General features: G+C 51.1%; 1 protein-coding gene across 1 annotated transcript; it reads left to right on the top strand.

Annotated features, from left to right (window-relative positions):
• The first annotated feature begins 1,384 nt into the window (after positions 1 to 1,384).
• Emx1 (empty spiracles homeobox 1) lies at positions 1,385 to 20,087 on the top strand. The gene is made up of 3 exons (XM_020179332.2): positions 1,385 to 1,928; positions 7,555 to 7,739; positions 17,229 to 20,087. The coding sequence occupies exons 1-3, from the start codon at positions 1,409 to 1,411 to the stop codon at positions 17,394 to 17,396; spliced, it is 873 nt and encodes a 290-aa protein (XP_020034921.1). The 5' UTR covers positions 1,385 to 1,408; the 3' UTR covers positions 17,397 to 20,087.

Below are 20,087 nucleotides of genomic sequence, written 5' to 3' on the forward strand. Positions count from 1 at the left end.
TGCCGAGTACTAATTTTCATTGCCAATCGCCCTCTGACCCTCGCGATTGGTGCATGAAGAGAAAACTGGCCAGACCAGACTTGTCCGCAGTTCCACGGAGGTAAAAGGGAGAGAGAAGGGCGAAAGGAAAGAGGATGCTGCCACTGCCTTTCCAAGACGGCCGGTGTGTCCTCTGGGAAACCAACTCGAGGTGCTCGGTCAGCTCCAATTTAGGGCACAATGTCCCCGAGGTCCTGGCCTAGCCTGACCAGCGAACACTTAAAACACCAACCAGAGAAGGCAAGGAAAGCAGATCGCATTACGCCTGAGGCCCACCGTGCGGGTCGAAGCCACACGCCGCGCCAAAGCTGGGTAAACGGCAGCTTCTCGAGCGCCACGAAGTGCTGCTTGGGAGCTGCGGGATGACGGATCCTGCGGCTTCTCCCCACGCTGCACCGGCCTGGTCCCTGGTGGAAAAGAATGAATGTCCCATTTCCAGAGCTGTCCCCCCAAGACATCCAGAAAACATGAAACCTCAAGAACAAGGCCGCTGCTTCAGATAGCGGCTCCGGAAATGTATGGTGGGTAAATGGGAGGTCTTGCAGGTCAGGGAAACAGGGAGATGGTTCTCTGGAGAACCTATTTGTTGGACCCTAAACACCCACCCTACGTTCGGATCCAAGTTCTCTAAGAACTGAAATGACATCCTAGGACGATGGGAGAGGGTTCTACTGAGTTATGCACGAAGAAAGGGGTTGGAGTTTCTTCTCAAGCCCCACTCTCTTAGTAATCTCACTTCGGCCCCAGCGTGGGTGCAGATCGCTATGGTAGCCACTAGACTCAGCTAAAGGGCGGAGTAGCGAGCAGAAGCCAGTGTTGGGGCGAAGGACTGGGAGGAGTAGAGGGGTGGGTGGGGGAGGGAGTAGATTATCCGCAAAGGTTCCAGTCCGGTTTTTGCCTCCGACTGCGGACTCCATCCCCACCCGCCGTCCCTCGCCCCGCCCTGCCCCGCCCCCCACCTTGGGGCAGGTGAGCGGTGGCCAATGGGCGAGCGCGGGGCAGGTGCCCGCTAACTCGCGCCTAGCAGCGCTGCGGCCCCGGCTTGGCGGGGCAGTGCTGGGAAGGACACTGGCGGGGGTCGGTCGTGGCGTGACTTGGAAGGAAGAGCGGCGAGCACAGCCCCTTGGGTGGTAGAGGCAGCTCGCAGCGTCGCACACAGCCCGCGCCAGCGCCGGCGCCGGTGCCGGTGCCGGGAGCAGCCCGCTCGGCCGCAGGGGCCGACGCTCCTGGCTGTGTGCGGTGGCCCGACTCCTAGCTAGCTCGCTCGCACACCCCTCACCTCTCCGCGCCTGGCTTGCAGGCGAGGGCCCAGAGCAGGCGGGCGGGCGGGCGGGCGGGCGGGGGAGGTGAGGGGTGCGGGTGTGTGTGCATGTGCTTGACTGGGTGCACACCCCGCAAGGCGGCAGCGCCAGGACGCGGAGCGCTCTCCGGAGCCCCGCTGCCTCGCACGACTGCGGCGGCCGCAAGCATGTTCCAGCCTGCGGCCAAGCGCGGCTTCACCATAGAGTCCTTGGTGGCCAAGGATGGTGGCACCGGCGGGGGCACTGGCAGCGGTAGCGCAGGCTCCCATCCCTTGGCGGCAGCCGCCTCAGAGGAACCTCTCCGGCCCACGGCGCTCAACTACCCTCACCCCAGCGCGGCTGAAGCGGCCTTCGTTAGTGGCTTCCCCGCAGCAGCCGCCGCGGGTGCCGGCCGCTCCCTCTACGGAGGACCGGAGCTCGTGTTCCCCGAGGCCATGAACCACCCAGCGCTGACGGTGCACCCGGCGCACCAGCTGGGCGCCTCCCCGCTGCAACCCCCGCACTCCTTCTTCGGCACCCAGCACCGGGACCCACTCCACTTCTACCCCTGGGTGCTACGGAACCGCTTCTTCGGCCACCGCTTCCAGGGTGAGTGCCCTCGCTGTGCCCGACTGGCCAGCGTCCGTGCCGCAACGATGCTAGGGAGGCAAGGGGGACGTGCGGGGCTGTGCTGTTTAGAAGTTGTTGCGGAGAAGGCTGGATTCCCAAGCCGGGTAAAGTCCTACGGGATCTATTTGCGTTCTGCTGCGATGGTATCCCACCCCGAGAGTGAGGTTGGGACCCACCAGGCTTTCCCAGGAATGAGGCCGGTTCGGATGCCTAGCCCAGGCGCATCCGTGGAGCCTCTCCTGACCCTCCCTCTGCCTGCCTTACTCTTTCCCAACAAAGCCAGTACCATTCCGGAAAGCGCTGGGCTCTCAGCCCTCCATCCGTCCCAGCTTGAACCGGGACCATACTTTGCTCTCACGCTCGCCACCAACTCCCAGGAAGCCTTTGCTCTCGCGTCCCGGCAGGGAAAAGTTCACCTGGCTCCGTGGGAAGGAACATGGGGAGGGCGAACTGCTGAACTGCAGAGTTAATGTTCAGTGTGAAGTGCTCCGCTGTCTTGAGATGTTTCTCACAACCTTGGCCCGGCTTCTCCAAATCACACATAATCTCTTGGACCCAGGGTGGCAAAGGTTTGCAATAAGCAAACTGGCTTCCTCCGTCGCTGACCTCCTCGGGGAACCCACCCGGCTGCTGGGGGCCCACAACAGTCCTCCCGATTAGAGGACAAGGTAGGAGGGCTTTTAAGGTCATAGTAAGTCCTACCTCTCTGTTCTGCATTGGGCAGTCAGTTTGCTAATTAAGATCCCCTACAAGCTTCACACACACACTTCAATTATCTGACTTTCCCAAAGAGAGTTGTATTTGTTTTCTTGAATTTGTTGAAGTTTCTTTTTCTTTTTTTTTTTAAAGACTAGGTTTGATTTGTGCAGTAATTGCTTTAGTTCCCAGTTCTATTTTGTTAGTTTAGACTGGATCCCAGCCTTATGAGGTTCCATTGCTTAGAGGGAACTAGGTAATTCGGTTTTTAGTGCAACAACGAAAAGACAAGGCTGAATCTTCGACTTCAGGAGCTACTCTGATAGTAAGCCAGGAGGTCTATACAGTCCAAGTAAATTAGATGTTTGGTACAATTACTTAGATAATAAAAGCAAAATGGTCTCTTGAAGCTTTGAGTATAGCTACTTGACTGTCTCAGAGAAAGTCGCTAGTCAGGGTCTTGATTTGTCAGTCAATTATCTCAGTCACACCAGGCCAATAGTTACTTATCAGGCAGCTCCCAGGGATCCAGAGAATGTAATTACTTCAACAAGAATTTTTGTGGGCAGACTTGTCTCTTCTGAGGATTTCAAAGATTTGCCCAAATCCAAATCCGTGTGGCAGGGGGAGCTACGATGCTTTGGGTAAGAATTCCTGTCACTTAAAAATCAGTATTTACTAATAAAATGAGGTTTTATTCAAATTTAGCAAACTACCCGGGTTCCTGGTGGGCTCTATCCGGCGGCTGCAGGGTAGGGAGTTGGGTAAAGCGACAGGGGCTAGGAGGACAAGGCGCGGCGGTTATTAAGCCCTGTCCAGGGGCTCAGGTGATCCGGCGATGACCTCCGGAGGGGCGCCTTCCACTTCAGATCCCACTCCTGCCTTTCACACCTCGGGCCCCACCCGCGCTGACCCGTGGCACCGAGGGCCGGAGGCGCCTTGTGAGAGATTCAGCTCCGGTTCTGAGGATCCCCAGCCAGACGAGGCCAGAGTAAATTCTCAGCAAAACCCTCCCGGAAATTGCCGCTGCTTCCCGAGCCACGGGTCCCAGCGGGTACGTTGTTGTGTTGCACAAACGGTTAGATTTTGTTCTCAAGAACCGTGTAGGACACGGAGATGGAGCCAAGTGTGGTCGCATTTTCAAACTCAGAAATCCTATGGGTACTGAAGGACTTTTCGAACCCGGAGATTCTGTGGCCGTGGAGTCCATCGTTGTAACGGATGGCCGATGGGAGGTCCCGGTGTCTGTGCGTCCTCCAGCCCCAGCAGAGCCTTGTGCCTGGGAGCCCAACCGTCCCTGGTCCTCCGGCGCCGTGTTTTCTAGAGAACCGGGTCTCTGCGATGCTCATTTTAGTCCCGTTTTAAGGCAAGAAACGAAACCCTACAGGAACGAAAAGGAAACATGTCTGCGCCCTGCGCGCAGCGCTCTGGGCAGCGTGGTCCCGGCGTGCGGGGAAGCGGCCTCTGCGTTTAGACTGCGGAAGAGGAAAAGCCAGAGTGAATGGTCAGGAAGCCTGGGGCGGGTCGCGAGGCTCGAAGGGGAGGAACCCGGGAAGACGGAGGTTGGCTGCATTTCGTTGCCATTTCTCGACGATTCGGAAGTTTCCGTACAGGGGAGCAGCACCGGGAAGGGACTGTGGAAGACCAAGGCCTCCCGGACAGGCGATGGTGCTTCAAAGAGCGCCTTTGTTCGGATTAGGAGGAGGCGGAGGAATTAAGTCTCCGCTGCTTGGTCTGCCTTTTCCATGTCCTACCCCCAGGCCACTCCGCTAAGTCCACCGGCCCTGAGCCCCAGTCGGCCGCAGCTTCTCCAGCGAGGACTGCAGCTTGATCCCTAGCTCTCGCTTCGGGCAGCCTCATTCCTGGCAATCTCTATTGCTAGTTCCCAGCCATTGCCTTGAAGAGGCCCGCAGGAAGAGGCTGTAGGAAAACAGGAGGAGGGGGGGGATGTTCACTTCCTAACTCCAAGGAAGGCAGTGCCAGTCCTTTCCACTTTTCCACCTGTCCTAATCTGAAACCGACAGCCTATTTTCACAGCCTGGAATTACTGCAGCCAAACAGGCCGCACCCAGGATCGAGCTTGTTTTCCCTTGGCAGTCCAGTCAAGAGAAATTTCATGAAGCCGTGTAGGAATGGCTCGAGGTGGTAGGAAGGGATGAACCCCTTTCCAGAGGTCAGGGTGAGAGGGACCCAGGTACATCGACACCCCTGTCCTTACAGAAGTATTTAACAATTGATGTGCGCCTGGGGATGGCTAGTTCTGTGCTAAGCATCCATTTTTCCCCCACTGGGAAAAGCCCTGCTACTTTTGGAGTCAAATAACCTATCATCGTTTTTCTGCATCTTGAATAATTTTCCAGCCTCCTGCTTCTTCATGGTTGGGTTAGAAGAAGCCCTATATTTATGCACATGCATAAACATGGACACAGACAGGGGCACATGTTATCCACCGCAACAGGACATCATAATGCACTGGGACCTTTTTTTTTTTTTTTCTGTGAGTAGACCCCAAGCAACCTAGCTTTCCCTAACACTAGCCAGATTGAAGGCAAAGAAGCTTGTAGGTCAGAAAGACCGTACTTCTTGTTGCCATCCTCTACTCTGAGTTTAAAAAGTCAAACACAGAACACTCCACTCCACCATACAGGTGACTGACACACACCACAGAATTACCAACAGCCATTAAGGTAAACACACTGCAACAAAGCACAATCTTCCTTTCTCGCTTCCAACTTCCCTGCACACCTCTGCACCCCACTCACACCGATACATGCTGCAACCTCACTTCTAGCCAGCCTAGGCCAGCCTATGGCAGCCGGCAGCTGAGACCAAACTCTTTGAATACTGGGATGAGCCAGGCTTTTTCTCTCCCTCTCTGGCTCATTTGTCCAGAGGAAACCCCTGTTGAGACTTCTGAGTGCAGGATGATGTTATTATTTTGAAGCACTTCATTTTAACATCATTAAAAAGTTTCCCATGCACCTCTCCCGCCTTACCCTATATTAAATATTGGTTCTCACTCCAGAGACTTTAATCCTCCCTATTCCCCCTGGAGCAGATTCCTCATTTTTCTCCTTTTACCCCTCTGTGGCAGGCCACCTCCTCTGATTATCTGTTTCTCTATCCTCAAACTTCTCTGCCTTCAGCCAGGCATGATGACCCTAGGTCTGATATCACCTTGAATGGGTTGGTGGGCAGGTGTCCCTCCTTTAACTCCCTGTGATGTGGTCATATTCCTTTTTGTAGTAGCACAGACCCAGCCGGTTGAAATGGACAAGGTGACTGGAAGTTAGTGAGTTTGTCTCCTCCCCAGGCACTGGCAACCCAATCCAGGGCAACTGTATTCCATAGAAAACCCCAATAGTAAGGTTGACCTGTGTAGGTCTCCAAACCCAGGGTCTTGGAGAAAGTAAGTTCAAGCAGTTGCCACCAACAGAAAATACCAACAGTTAGTTACCTGGAGAGTTTTCACAAGGGCATCTCAATGATGTGCCTCCACTTCACTTACAGAGGTGTTTCCAGAGATGGGAGATCTCACTTTAATTGTCCAGCATTGTCTTAAGAGCAAAACAGCAGGTCAAATTGAGTCAAGCCAATAGCCATTGCTGAAGAAATTAATTGGATCAGTCAATCTCAATAGCTAACTGTCAAAACATTCCATCTAGTGCTCTGTGTTGATGGTGGGTTGAGGGACTGTTACATGCCACTGTGTGAGGAGCCGTGGGTAATATTGTCAGGGCTTGTTTCAAGTTTGTGAGCCTGTGCAACTAAGACAGAGATTGTGTGAGGGACTAGTGGAGCACAGGCTGTAGGTAGATGCCTGTTTTGAATTTTGTGTTCCTGACCCTGCCCCAGCCTCATCCAGTCCTGAGTGTAGGGGCTGAGTCCAACATTTGTCAAGGGCCAGTCACATTCTGAAAAATGCTGTACAGTAAACAGAAGGAAAAGACAGTTGGGAGGCTGAAGCATATATTTACACTATGCCCATGCAAAAACCAATATATCTATATCTATATATATTAGAAAGATGACATCTAGATATTTATTCCGATGTTTCTACAGCACAGTACTATTCAAGGAGGAAGCAGCATCTTTTCCCACCAGGGATCAGTAAATTTGCTGTGAGGATGGCTTTTACCCTGGAGGCTAGCCTCCACATAGTCTAAGACTTGGGGACAGAGAGGTAGAGTAAGGGGAATCAGAAGCCCAATTTTAGATCTCCAAAGTTTTCCTATATGGTTGACCTTGCTTCCCGTGGCCTCCTTTTACAAGAGGCAAAATATAGCCTGGTCCTCGTTGCCAGGAGTTTTCAATGGGGCTAGCAGCCCCAGCATTTAGCTGCAAGAGTAGTTTGAACAGGTGTGAGGAGAGCTTTCTAGTTCCTGAATCTGCTTGATATGGGCGTGTCTAACGGACTTGCTGCTCTCCTTATCACCTTCCTAGCAGTCAGGCCTACTTTCATCCTGGAGGGAGATGATTCTAGACCAGTTCATTAAAAGCAAATCGTTGGGGTCGGGGTGGAGGCAGTGCCTCTGGGAAAGGCGAGAGAGCCAAAGGACTTTGCCTATGCGTTGGCTTTTTCCGGCTGCTCCATGCAACGTGGGTTTGGGCCAGTCTGTCCTTCATCAGGCCTGGGCTCGCCTCTTGGCCCAAAAGAATGGTCAGCAGTGATGTGATCACGCGCGTCCCGGGCGGGAATAGCTCTGGAGTGTGGAGGGGTATTGGGAAGCGGGGTGGACCTCGGCAGCAAAAGGAAAAGGAGGCGGGTGTCAAAGACTTGCAGAGCTAGCAGAACGCTCAAGGGCGCGAGAGCTGGGAGGGAGGCCGGGCTTGGCCGCCAGGCTGCGGCTCACCCCCCCTTCTCTCTGTCTATACCTGCGTGTGCTGCTGTCGCCACGGGGCCCCCCAGCCAGCGACGTACCCCAGGACGGGCTGCTTCTGCACGGGCCCTTCGCGCGCAAGCCCAAGCGGATCCGCACGGCCTTCTCGCCCTCGCAGCTGCTGCGGCTGGAGCGCGCCTTCGAGAAGAACCACTACGTGGTGGGCGCTGAGCGGAAGCAGTTGGCCGGCAGCCTCAGCCTCTCCGAGACTCAGGTAAGAACCACCCTGTGCCAGGTGCGGCGCCCCGAGGACGAGGGGCGGAAGGGTGCGAGGGTCTCTCCCGCCGGGTTCCAAAAGCCACCCCGAGGCTCACGTCCTAGAGCCCCCTCCCTCGGGTTGTCCTAGCTACCGAGACCGGGACTTTCATCAAGCGCTAAGACCCAGCAGGAGGCACAGTTGATACCAGCCCTATTTGGGTGTCCAGCTCAAAAAGCCCCATAGGAAGGCCAGGTTACCTCTCTAGCAGCAGCGCTGGCAGCACGGATTTCAGCCCCGAGACTGCCAGATCTTAGCCTCTCTCCCGCCACTGTGGTGGGGCGCTCCCGAGCTGCGGGATGACCCGGCCTTCCCAGCACTGGCTGCGCTGCTGTTCGCGGGCAAAGCTGGTGAGACCTCGGCTGCCCGCCAACACGTGTGGCGTGGGGCGACGGCTCAGGAGGGGGCCAGCTTCTTCCTAGGATCCCAGGGTGGTTCAGATCCCTGCGCAGGCTGGCAAATAGGGCCCCAGGAACCGCGGTGTGCGCGCCGGGTAACTTCTGCGTGACCTGAGGTGGGTCGGTAGTCTAAGCACTCAGGCGCTGCTCCATCACTGCAAGGGCTGCCGAATGGGAGAGGGAGGAAGCTCTCTATTCGTGGTGACGGGGCTTAAACTGGGTGAAGTTACAATTGCCATGCAGTGTTTTGAAATTGATAGTTAAAAAAAAATCAAAGGAGATGGGAGTTTTCAGGGAGGCAGATGGGCGGATTATAAGTACTTTGCTACCAATATTGTCTGGAAGCACCATTCTGAGCGCTTCCTCCACCCGGGTCGGATTGCTGGAGCAACCCTCAACCCAGCTACTGCCCCGGAGGCGGGTTTTAGTGTCTGGGGAGGAATTTGGGCCCTGCCCCATCTCCTAGATTTGTGAACGAGAGAGGTGAGCTCCCACTGCCCAAGCAGCTTTCGACCTGCTGGCATCTCAGCTTCTGCTGTTCTTTCCTCCCCATTTTGGCCCCTGTTACACAACCACCCCCTCTCCAGCAGCCTTCGGGCTCCCCATTACCAGCAAGGGTAGGAAAGGGTAGGGAGACGGAGACCCTATCTGCATCCCCAGCGCCCTGCTTGGAACTCGGTCTCTGTTCCTGGCATTTTTGTTGCAGTGTCTGTCTGATGCCCCACTTAAGAATCAATGCATCGTTCCCAGCTTCACCATGCGCTTTCAGATTCGCTAGTTGCTGTGCTAACTGCAGAGAAAAAGCTTACAAGGCAACAGTTAATTTAAAAAAAATGTTTTAAAGAAACCTATGTTTTAAAAAATAAGCTAATAATATAACACCTCTTTTCCCTCCTGGCAAATTGTTGTTTAAAACAAGGTGTCAACTTAAGAATGGTGTTTATAATTCTAAAAGTAATGTTTATTAAATTTTAATTGCAGATATGTAAGAAAACAAAGCAGTTTATAATCTCACCACCCACAGATTAGTGCTTGTTGAAATAATGTCATTGTTTTCAACTTTCAATATTTTAGCTCAGTGATAGTATTTTTAATTAACTTTCTTTCAAACTGAATCTAGCTGCATGTCAGTATTTGCTCCTAACAATGTCAGTTAGTAATTGGACTGATTGTTTCTTTCATTTTTATTATGAGACATCTCAAACATATATTTAGAACAAAACCAAATATAATAATGTAACATATCCAGCTTCACTAACTATCAGAACTCATGGCTAATCTTGTTCCTTCCATAAATGAGCTGCTTTTTTTGCATATAGAATGAAACAACAAAAAACGACAGAACTATATGGGTGGTTTGAGCCTGCAGAACCTCCTGTGTCTACCTGTTTAAGTGAAAATACTGAGATGAGAAGTGGGCCAGAAAGATGTGACTTCCTGCTTCCTGAATGACCTTGGGCAAATTAATTGCTCAACCTTTCTCAGCTCTGGTTGCTTCATCCAGAAAATAGTTTGTTCCAGGAGTAAAGGCCCCTAATATAAACCCAAATAATATCCATTCCTATTCCCAGTCCCTTTCTTTCCCTTCGTTTAGAGTTATATGTCAAATTATTGGCATAATAAAGTCCAAACCTGGGTGTCCCTTGTGCCAGTGTTCTTCCTGTCACATCCATCAGAGCTGTCTTCTGTTGCCCTCATAACTTAAAATTGGGTCTAGTCAGTATAATTAACTAATTATCTATCTACCTCTCAGAACTTATCAGAAAAACTTACCTGTGATTTTCAGGTATCAGCTATTGGACAAGCACTGGTTACTTCCATCAGCTCCCTGCCATGTATTCCTACTATCAGTACTCACATTTGTCATTCAGGGCTCTCTAATCTGTCCCTTGGATATAGCTGTTTTGTATCTAGCCACCTACATCTATCTGCTCTTATTAAATTCCATCCCACAAACGAGTTAATTTATATTTTCTATTAATTACTTACAATAATTCCTATTGACCCATCTATTGATTGTCTCCTTATCATCTGTTTTGTTTCATCTTCTATGTGAACACCATCCATCTCAAACTTCCATCTCTGTAGAGCTATTAGTAATTGACAGTCTATTTATATGCTTGCTAATAGTTATCTCATCAGATCTGTCTTTCTCTTCTCTGTGGGTCTCATTGCTGTGTCTGTGAGATTGAATGAAATGAACTGTTGTATTCTTTCTAATCCTGAGTTTCTCAGGCTCATCTATAATCTACTCTTCTGTGTTTCTATATAATCCCTCTTCCACATTCTCAGAGCTTACAGTATATCCATTACTTATTCTAATAAGCATCAAACTTTGCTGTTTTTACTTGTTTAATTATCTGTCATATCTAAATGTCAATCTGTAGAACAGCTACAGTCACCCAGTCACCTCTCAGGGAGGTTTTGTTTTTTTTTTTTTTTTTTGTGGTACTAGGGTTTGAACTCAGGGTCTACACTGTGGGCCACTCCAGATGGGATCTCATGAACTATTTGCCCTGATTGGCTTCAAACTGTGATCCTCCTGATCTCTGCCTCCTGAGTAGCTAGGATTACAGGTGTGAGCCACTGGCATCCAGCTTTCAGGGGAATCTTAAAATACAGATTTCCAGGCCCCATCCAGGAGATTCTCTTGGGAGGTCCAGGATGGGGGTTCAGCAAAAAATTTTTAAAGCAACTCTCTGGATGATTCTGATGAAAAATAGGTCTGAGCGTCTTAGTTGTGGGAAGCAAGAGTCCAAACCTATTTTGGTCAGCTCAGTGGTCAGCCTGTACTGGATGAATGGGCAAGTTTCTTTTGATTCCTCACATACGTGAACATATAATTTATCAGTCATTGCCCTTGCTGTCTGCTGTCAGTGGTCCCCTCCTCTCCTCTGTCTATCTTTCTATCTTTCCCATGCACTTTCAATGATGTAAACATCAGTCTATGGATAAAACTTCCAGAAGGGTTAAGCAGATCAGTGTGTATGTGAACTCAGCACTCACAGAACCTCAGCACAATGATGTGGGCAACCCGTACCACTACATTGGTGTAGTGCTGTATAGTTTAGCTGGGAGTGGGGTATTTGTGCTGGGATAGCCAGTGGGTCAACCCAGGAGCTGGAAGGAAGAACCCTGGGAAAGAGCCATCTCTCCCTTCTGGTTCTAATTCTTTGCTACTCACAGCTGTAATACAACTGGCGTATGACCACCAAGGCACCCATCTAAGCTTTAGTCCAGGTGACTGGTTAGGCAGACTTGGGTTTGGGCCTGGTCAGGGCCTTGAGCACTATGAGTATACTCTGTGTGTGTGTGTGTGTGTGTGTGTGTGTGTGTGTGTCCACAATGTGGGGGCACATGTGAGTTTACTGTGATTGATGCCCAAAGGTGATATCACAGGTATTAATCAGATGCTAGTAGGTAGTCACATACATGAGTGCCGCTTGAATGCTTCTGTATATGTGTGTTCAGGGAGGGCACACGTTAGTTTTCGGGGGAGTGAAAGCACCTGGTTGCTCCTGGATGATCAGCTGGTCAGTGTTCCAGCTCCCTATCTTGCTCTGAATAGATCAGCATATGTCTCTTAACCTTGCCTGGCTTTGACTTTGGCTGAGCTATGAGAGAAAAGGGTACAGAAATGTGGTCCTTGGCCTTGAATGGACCTCATTTAGTGGTTGAGGTAAAATTCAACATGTGGACATTTGCAGGAAATGCACAGGATGAATAGCTGGGGCACCCATGAGGTCTCAGTTGTGGAATGAAGGGGACTCAGGGGAGATAAGAAAGGACAGAAGACTCCCAGGAGGCCTCTGACCTGGAAGGCTTGAGTGTGTAAACTTATAGGTTGGAGGGAAGGAAGGGGGAGGGTTTGAGGTGGGCTGGTTAAAATGGAGAAGGAGTTGTCAAGTCCAGCTGCCATCTTGGAGCCTGAGAGCAAGGAGAGAGGTTTTGAGAGGCAGGAATGTATAGTCACCTACCTATGTGGTTTCCCCACAGATGCATGGAAAGGAGGTTTTTAGGGGTCCCTCCTGCTCTGCCCTTTGGGGAATGGATGAGAGAGAAATCCGAATGACTTGAATTTTAGAGAGCTTTGCTGCTAGCTGTCAGTGATTCTGGGATTATACATCCTTTCTTCTAAGTCTTGGCTCTTCTCTGAGAATTTCTGCATCTCTGACATTCTAGGAGTCCTGTGTGGAGGGGGTGAAGAGAAAATAAGGGAGAATGAAGTGGTTCTATGGGACAGGGGACATGGTCTTGAGGAGGGAGACAAATTTTTGTGATATCTCCCTGAGACTGAGGGTAAAGGTCCAGGATGGGAAAAAGGAAGAGGACTCAAGAAGTCTTAGGAAAAGTTAGGGTTATGGATGGTAGAGAGTTGGAAGTGACCTCAGCTTGGTTGGGTGAATGTTGAGCTTAGTACAGGATTGACTTGACTCTGAGAGTGGGAACACTGACATAATCAAGTGATAGGAAGTGGAGCCCCAGGGGAGAGGGCAGGGAGGACAGCAGGCTGAGAGGTAACTTGATTGGTGTCTCCAAGTTGCTATCTATTCTGAGGACTTTCTTTGTGTCTGAAGATGACAGAAAAGACAAGCTTAAATTAAAGCACAACAGATAACAGTCAAACATAAGGAGGAACTTCCTATGTCAGAGTTACAAGATCTTATAAGTATGTTTGGACTCCTTGAGGACAAGGCAGGTATTCTCTGGAATGGATGCAGGCACCTGAAGCCACAGACCCTCCCGTTTTCAATAAGCAAAGGTTGGGGGAGTGATGGAAACAAAGGAGTCAGACCTCCTTCATTCAAAACAGCAGATTATCCTAAAGAAAAATATGATTAGCTCTGAAATATTGGTTGGAGCTGTGGTTTGCTTTTTATTTCATTGACCCATTAATTCATTCATGTATTAATACATGCATGTCTTCATTCATAATGCAGACACTGACCAAACCTCTAATGAACTGATGTGTTCATTCATCCAGAGCAGATTCACATCTTTATCCTTCTTGACTCAAACTGAGCCTTGTTCCTCTCAATAATGGTTCTCTCTCCCCCAGCTTTCTCCCAGAGATCATTAATCCACTCTACTGTACTTACCTGGTACTTTTTCCTGATCTCAGTAACAGTGACTCCCAGCTATGTACTAATCTATTTGTATGTCTCCATCTTCTCAAGAGACTATGGGAGTGTTGGTGGAGTTGCTCAAGTCATAGAGCACCTGCCTAGAAAGTATGAGGCACAGAGTTCGAACTCCAATACCAAGAGAGAGAGAAAGACTGACAGATGATGAGAATCTGGAGAGCCAAAGCAGTAGATTACTTGGCTTCTACAATGCCAACTAAAGGAGAAAGTATCCACTAAACAGCCCTCCCCCCAAAAAGGATGCCACCTCTCCAGCATGTCTGTTGATCATCTCCTATTTTCCATAGCTGGCCATGGTACCTCTTGCTTAGAGTGCAGTGCTAGGTCATTTCACCTCTGTCCAGATAGATGACCATATTTGGAACAGGTTTTCTTGGCCCTGGAACTCTAAAGCCAACTAACTTACAGCTTTGGTTCTCCAGAGTCCCATAGTCTGGTGAGAAGATGGAGATGTGCAAGTAGATTCATACACAGCTGGGGCGTCATTGTTACTGAGACCAGGAAAAAGTACTAAGGAAGTACAGACTGGTGATGGGGCAGGTTCTGTCTGTGAACACCTGAGCAGGATCTTAAAGGCCAATTGAGAATTCTGGGTTGGGTAACTCAGGCCAGAATGAAGAGTCTTGGGAGAGTCTGGCTTCACTAAGAAACAGGGACACTCACTGAGAGTGGGAGAACATAAGTCACCTCTCCTCAAACTCGGAGGGGCCAAATTGAGCAAGAGGGTCCTCTAATTAACATTATACTGATGGTCTTGGGGCTAGAGAGGTGGGTAGTTTGTTTGCATTGGGGTGGGGAGACACATACAGAATAGATACAGCCGCCTAAGACCAGCTCCTATGGAGCTGGCAGCCACACTGTGACCTGCTTTCCTTCTAGGTCCTCTGACCTTCCTCCGATCTCTAGGGAAAGAGATCTGGGTTTACCCTACATTTGCCTGCCTGGGTTAGTAAGGTCATGAGGTGTCACTATCATCTATCTCTTATTACAATTGACAGCCCAGTTCCTTTTTCTACCCAGGTAAAAAATAACTATTGTTATCAGCAATGCATTAGAGAAAATTTGGAAAAGTGAAGGAATAAAGAGAAGTCATCCACAATTTGGGTACATTCTCTTCTAGTATTTCTTCTCCATGCATAGATTTTGTTTTCACCATTGTGACCACACTGTGCCAATGCTGTGCATCTTGGCTTTTGCTCTAATATCATGAAGTCATAAGCACCCCTGTTATTACAGGCTCTGTAAATAGCATCTGGACACTTAGCCTAAGGCTGCTCTGCAGAAGATACAGGCTGCCTAGGAAGAAGGTGGTTTCCTTGTTTCTAGAGAGCTGCCTCCTTGTCCCCAGTATTTTTTTGGAGAAAATAGTCAGGATCTCCTTTCTCTTGCTGTGCCAGAACCAGCCCTAGCCTGGGAGTAGATCCTGTGCTGCAGTCGCAGACTGTGCTTTCCTTCTGTGGGGCAGTGCTGTTGGGCAATGGTAGCATGCTGGGTCTGTCCTGCTAGAGCCAATGTGATTGTCAGTGTCCCCTTCCTGAAAGGAGACTTGGGAGTGTAGGAGGAGGGAGAAAAAGAGCTACTATCCCTGGTGTTGTCCACCATCACCTAGAGATTACCCGCTGCCAGCCCACTTGGGCTTCTCAGAAATGACACCCTACGCCCAGCCCTGAGTCACACACAGGAGGCAGGGTGAGCTCATCCACCCACTGGCTGGCATTGTTAGTAGGCTCTGGGGTGGAGGGCAGGGGCTGGGCTGGCTGCCAATGGTTGTGCTGAGAACCATACAGGGCCTGGCAGCTCTGTGCCCAAGGACAGGTGGGCATAGAATCCAGAGTCCTGTGCCCAGAGCATTTGCCATCCTCCCCTGTCCACACAAGGAGAAATACATATGCTGTGGATTTGAACCCTGCCTGAAATAAAGAAGCCCTTTGTCCTCACTCCATCCATCAAGGCCAGGTACCTGACTCTTCCCGGGCCAGTTTTCCTGTCCTGGGCTAGCTGGTCTATAAGCACTGAGCCCCACAGCTGTCCCACCTCTACCTTAGTGGCCAGGCAGATGGCATAGTGAAACCCCTGGCAAGTGGGGACTGTTAGAGAGAACCAAGGAGGGGGTTCTGTCTTCTCCATGGAGGGGAAGAGAGGAAAGGTGTATGAGGCCCACACATCTTGGACCTGAAACTATCCCCAGGGTCAGGATGTCAGGCCTTCTCCTGCCTGGCTTTGCAGCTCAGGCCTATGCTTGGTCCAGGGGCTGGACTGAGGACTCTTTCTGAGGGCTACCCTCAGCCATGCCCTGGGTTTCAGTCCACTCCTCAGCATTCACCGCTGCTGTCAAAACTGAGGTGCTCACCACCATTCCACACACAAACTTACTAATGCCATCTGCACAGCTGCTTTTAAATGTGCTACCATTTCCTGAAAACCATCAGCCTTGCAATCGGCCCTCCCTTCAGGGACCATCTAGAACAGGGATATGGGAAGTGCCCTGGAGCTGCCAGGGTTCCACAACACATTTCTCCTGTAGATGAGAGACTTAAACACAAAGAGGGGAAAAACTTAGCTGAGGTATGTGTCCAGGCTCCTCCTGTCAACTTTGAGGAGGGTTTGCATCTGGCCTGGTTCTACAAGGCCAAGTGAAGCAAAGTGCCATTGAGTCAGGCAGAGTGGATGGACCAAGGCTTTCTCTGTGGTGTGTGGTGACACAGTATAGCTCCCAGGTCATACAGGTGAGGATGTCTGACATGTATCCTGGACACTGTAAACACTGGAGGAAGGGGAGGGAGAGGATGATTAGAGATATGACTCAGTTGGGGGCTTCCTGGAGAAGATTGCTTAAAATCACAGGCCTGCCTCTCCCCATCACAGAGTATGTTATTCAGTTTGTTTAGACCCTACCCCTACCCTGGTCGGGGCTCTAACTGCCTGACACAGAAAAGAGGAACTCATCATATTCCAATAGGAGCCTGATCTGTCCTCCAGAATTGCTCCTGCGTATTCCTGTGTAACCTGTTCCCCATGTATGGATGGGCACAGGGACCAGTGCTGTGGGGGTAGGAGGTGCAGAGCAGTCCCTGGAGGGCAAAACAGTACCCTGAGGTGGTGCCTCAGACACACCTCCTTGTTGTCCTTGTCTGTTCAAGGAGGACAAAAAGGGGTCATTGGTGGCTTTCAGATTACCCTGAGAAGCTAGCACCTGAGGGACTAGGGCTCTCCACCACCTGCTCTGTTTCACCTCTGATGTGGGGAAGGGGAATTCCACACAATGCTGCTATGAAAGGGTCCTGTGATACAGGAGACCTATAGGTAGCATGTGGGTTAGAGCCTCCGGTGGCAACTCCATGACCCTAGGAGTGGTCTGGCTGCCACAGGTCCTGCTCTTGGTGTGGATGCCACTTTTTAGTTATGAAGCCATGTCTACTCTGCCTCCTTGCAAAGCAAAGACTGTAGCGTCAGCCCTGGGGAACTCATTGGGGCCCAGGTGGTGGCTTGTCATAGTTTCTCACATTTACTGTTCACTTACCCTATGCAGAAGTGATGATTACCTCTTATCTGTAAATCAGTAGCGACCAGGACTGCTGGGCTCCTTCACCTCTGCTTGCTGGGGCTGCAGAAACCAGGATGCTCAGCAGCTCCACAACTCCTTCCCTTGTCTTTGTTTGAGAAACCAGAAAACTGTCCCTCCTTCTGGCCCAGTGTCTTCCTTTTGCCCCACCTCACTTGCACTGGAAGAGCAGTCCTCCAGACCCATCAGGTGGCAGCTGGCTAGGACAGAGGACCCTGGCTTGGGAGCCCTGACCCTCAGTTTCCCCAATCTGGCTCCTGGCTCGGCCTCAAGTGCTGAGTCCCCGTGGTACTTGGGAGCCTCTTGGGTGTTTCTCATCTGTGCCCCTCCCTCCCTGGCCCAGGTAAAGGTGTGGTTCCAGAACCGGAGGACAAAGTACAAACGGCAGAAGCTGGAAGAAGAAGGGCCTGAATCTGAGCAAAAGAAGAAGGGCTCCCACCATATCAACCGGTGGCGTATCGCCACGAAGCAGGCCAACGGGGAAGACATCGATGTCACCTCTAATGACTAGGGGAGCAACCATGAACCCATGAGGGCAGAGCACTGCTTGCTGCTGGCCAGGCCCCTGGGGGGCACCCAAGCTGGACTGTGGCCACTCCCTGGCCAGGCTGCAGGGAGACCTCGAGTCACAGCCCCACAGGGCTTGGAGCCTGGGGCCATCACTGGCAGAGGGACAAGAAATGGGCTGGTTGAGGCCTGGGACTGCTCGGCCTTCTCGATGGAGAGCCTGCCTGCCTGGGTGGGCCACCTGTCACTGCAGCCTCCCAGCTGCTCTTCATTTCTCTTATCTCCTTTTTGTTTTGATGCGTTTCTGTTTTAATTTATTTTCCAGGCACCTGCTGTAGTTCTTAGTGATCCCCTTGTGTCTCCCTTCCCTATGGGAATAATAAAAGTCTCTCTCTTAATGGCACAGGCATTCAGTTCCAACCCTAGAGCCTGCGGTGACAGATTACAGCTTTGGCCCTTGTGGGGGCTGATAGAGCAAGTGTGTTCAGGCTCATGGGGTCTGAGGCACTGGATGGGGCAAAGACAACTAACTGATCATCTCCTTTGGTGGTGGTCAGCTCTGGTCTCTTCACTCCAGCTCCACAGCAGGAGAAAATGAGGCTAGACGTAGGGCAGGACCACCCTGTGTTTGGAGAGAGGCTAGGTCCAGGTCTTTCCAAACTCATTGAGGGGTGGGAATATCAGGCCCAGGGAATATCCATGGAGGAGGGAGAAAGTGATATAAGGAGAGGGAATCTTTACACTTAGACACTTTGGTAGCTTCTCCAGCAAAGGAAAAGGTTGAAGGGGCACAATACACAGGAGATGAAAGTCTCAGCCCTAACTCCTGGCCCAACATGGATGCTTACATCCTTGGAGAACCCCTAGGCAGGTTACAACTCCAGAGACAGGGCTTGAGGCTGAGGCTGCACCAGTCCCTGAGGACTAGGGTCTCCCCAAACCAAGAAAGAATGACAAGGCAAGGCCCACTGAGCTCTTTTGTCCAATTGACCATCAATTTGTCGATTTGTCCTTAGTACTTGTCATGTATTAAGGTCTCTTTCATCTTGGAAAAGTATAGCCTGTATTCCTAACAGTCTTTCTCTGCCAACATCTGGACCTGCTTCTACTTCATCACCTCCCATGTGCTCCCCAGTCATCTGCTTTCTCCGCTGATGCTAATGACAGTCACCAACTACAGTCACCAGCCTCTCCCCTACTTGTGGCCAAACTCAACTGCCTCCCATCTGGGTTCACCTGCTCCCTGATCTGCTGGCCATGCCTCTGTGAGTCCCCCACCCTCTCTCATCATTTTGGTACTTCTGACACCTTCTCTAATGGTCTCTCTGAGTTCTCCCCAGCTACACCCATGCCTCGTGGCCTCTGTCCACCTTAGGTCAGTCCTTCTTCCTCCTGCCTCCCCTCTCTCTCTTCCTGGGGGTTCACATTCACTTCCAGGACTTCTCTGGCTCCCTGATTGGTGTCTCTAGCCAACCTCTGTTGAGGCGTGGACCACTGAGCCAGCCGTCTGCTGCACCCCATGACTCTCAGCATGGTCACAGCTAGATTCTCTCCCTACTGGTTCTCCTCCAGCATGGCCCACCTTGGCAAACAGCATAGCCATAAGCACCATTTCCCAGGGCAGAGGAAACCTGGGAATCTCCTTCAAGCTTCCTCCCCTGCTCCCCAGCCCCATTCATTCCCTCCTAGGCTATGGAGTCCAGACTGACTTCCCAGTCACACCCCTCCGTGCAGTATCCTTCAGCTGTCCCTGCCACCAGCCACGCTCCCTCTTCTTGCAGGGAGTGTGGGCACCATGTCAAGGCTAAGGCCCGCTCAAAGGGGCCCCGTGTGGTGGTTAGGATTCTCTTCCTCCCACCCAGATAGGAGCATGTCACTTCCTTCCTCAGTCCTGCATTCTGTCTGCACTTCTTTCCCACCCTGGGTCTCTCCTACCTTGCTCCAGGTGCACTCTGCTTCAGTCTCACTGGCCCCTGTCCCTGAGTAAGCCTCAGCTTTTTGCTGGGCTGTACTTTGTTTATGCTGTTCTTCCCTCCTGGGCTGTTGCTGAGTATCCTGTGGGTGCCTGATCAATGTTGATTGCACTGGGAAGATGTCAAAGGCCTAGAAGCCTTGTTGCCCAGGCCATGTGCAACTGCTAAGAACACAGACCCAGATCCCACTGGGCCTCTCTACTCTTTCCCCACCTCACTGGACTCACTTGTTGAGTCAAGTACTAGAAACCAAAGGGCTTTATCTCATCCCCACACCTCTGTCCCTTCCTCCACTATCCAGGAATGTGTCCCTGACATCTTAAAAGGGTAAGTCCAGGTTAAACCCACAGCAGTTCTCCCTACCAAGCAGGGGAGGTAACCTCTGAGGTGCATGTACACACAAGTAGGGGTGAGAGGGAGAAGAGGCATCCTTTGGGCCCCAGCGAATGGCAAGGGAGATGGGTAATCCTTTCCTCTTATGATCCTGTCTTGCTTGATGGGGGAGGGGTCCAGGAAGATCACAGCAGAGTACCCCATCATGCAGATAAAGGGCTGGAAAGGACCAAGGAAACCTGCCAATCTTCCCAGCCAGGCCTGTGAAGCGGGGTGGGGAGTCCCATCCATCCCCCATGTTGTGCCTCTCCCGCAGACGGTAAATATTGGTGTTGTGACTTCATTAATAAAGGCTTCTGTGAGCCTGAAAAACATGGAATCAGGATGAA

The sequence above is a fragment of the Castor canadensis genome, chromosome 12 (assembly GCF_047511655.1).
Source record: "Castor canadensis chromosome 12, mCasCan1.hap1v2, whole genome shotgun sequence".
NCBI lineage: Eukaryota > Metazoa > Chordata > Mammalia > Rodentia > Castoridae > Castor > Castor canadensis.

Bases quoted from the DNA above. Each gene is read 5' to 3' on its own strand.
- Emx1 (XM_020179332.2), top strand. From the start codon at position 1,409: ATGTGCTTGACTGGGTGCACACCCCGCAAGGCGGCAGCGCCAGGACGC. The intron at 1,929-7,554 runs GTGAGTGCCCTC...GGGGCCCCCCAG, and splicing joins CTTCGGCCACCGCTTCCAGG to CCAGCGACGTACCCCAGGAC. The intron at 7,740-17,228 runs GTAAGAACCACC...TCCCTGGCCCAG, and splicing joins TCAGCCTCTCCGAGACTCAG to GTAAAGGTGTGGTTCCAGAA.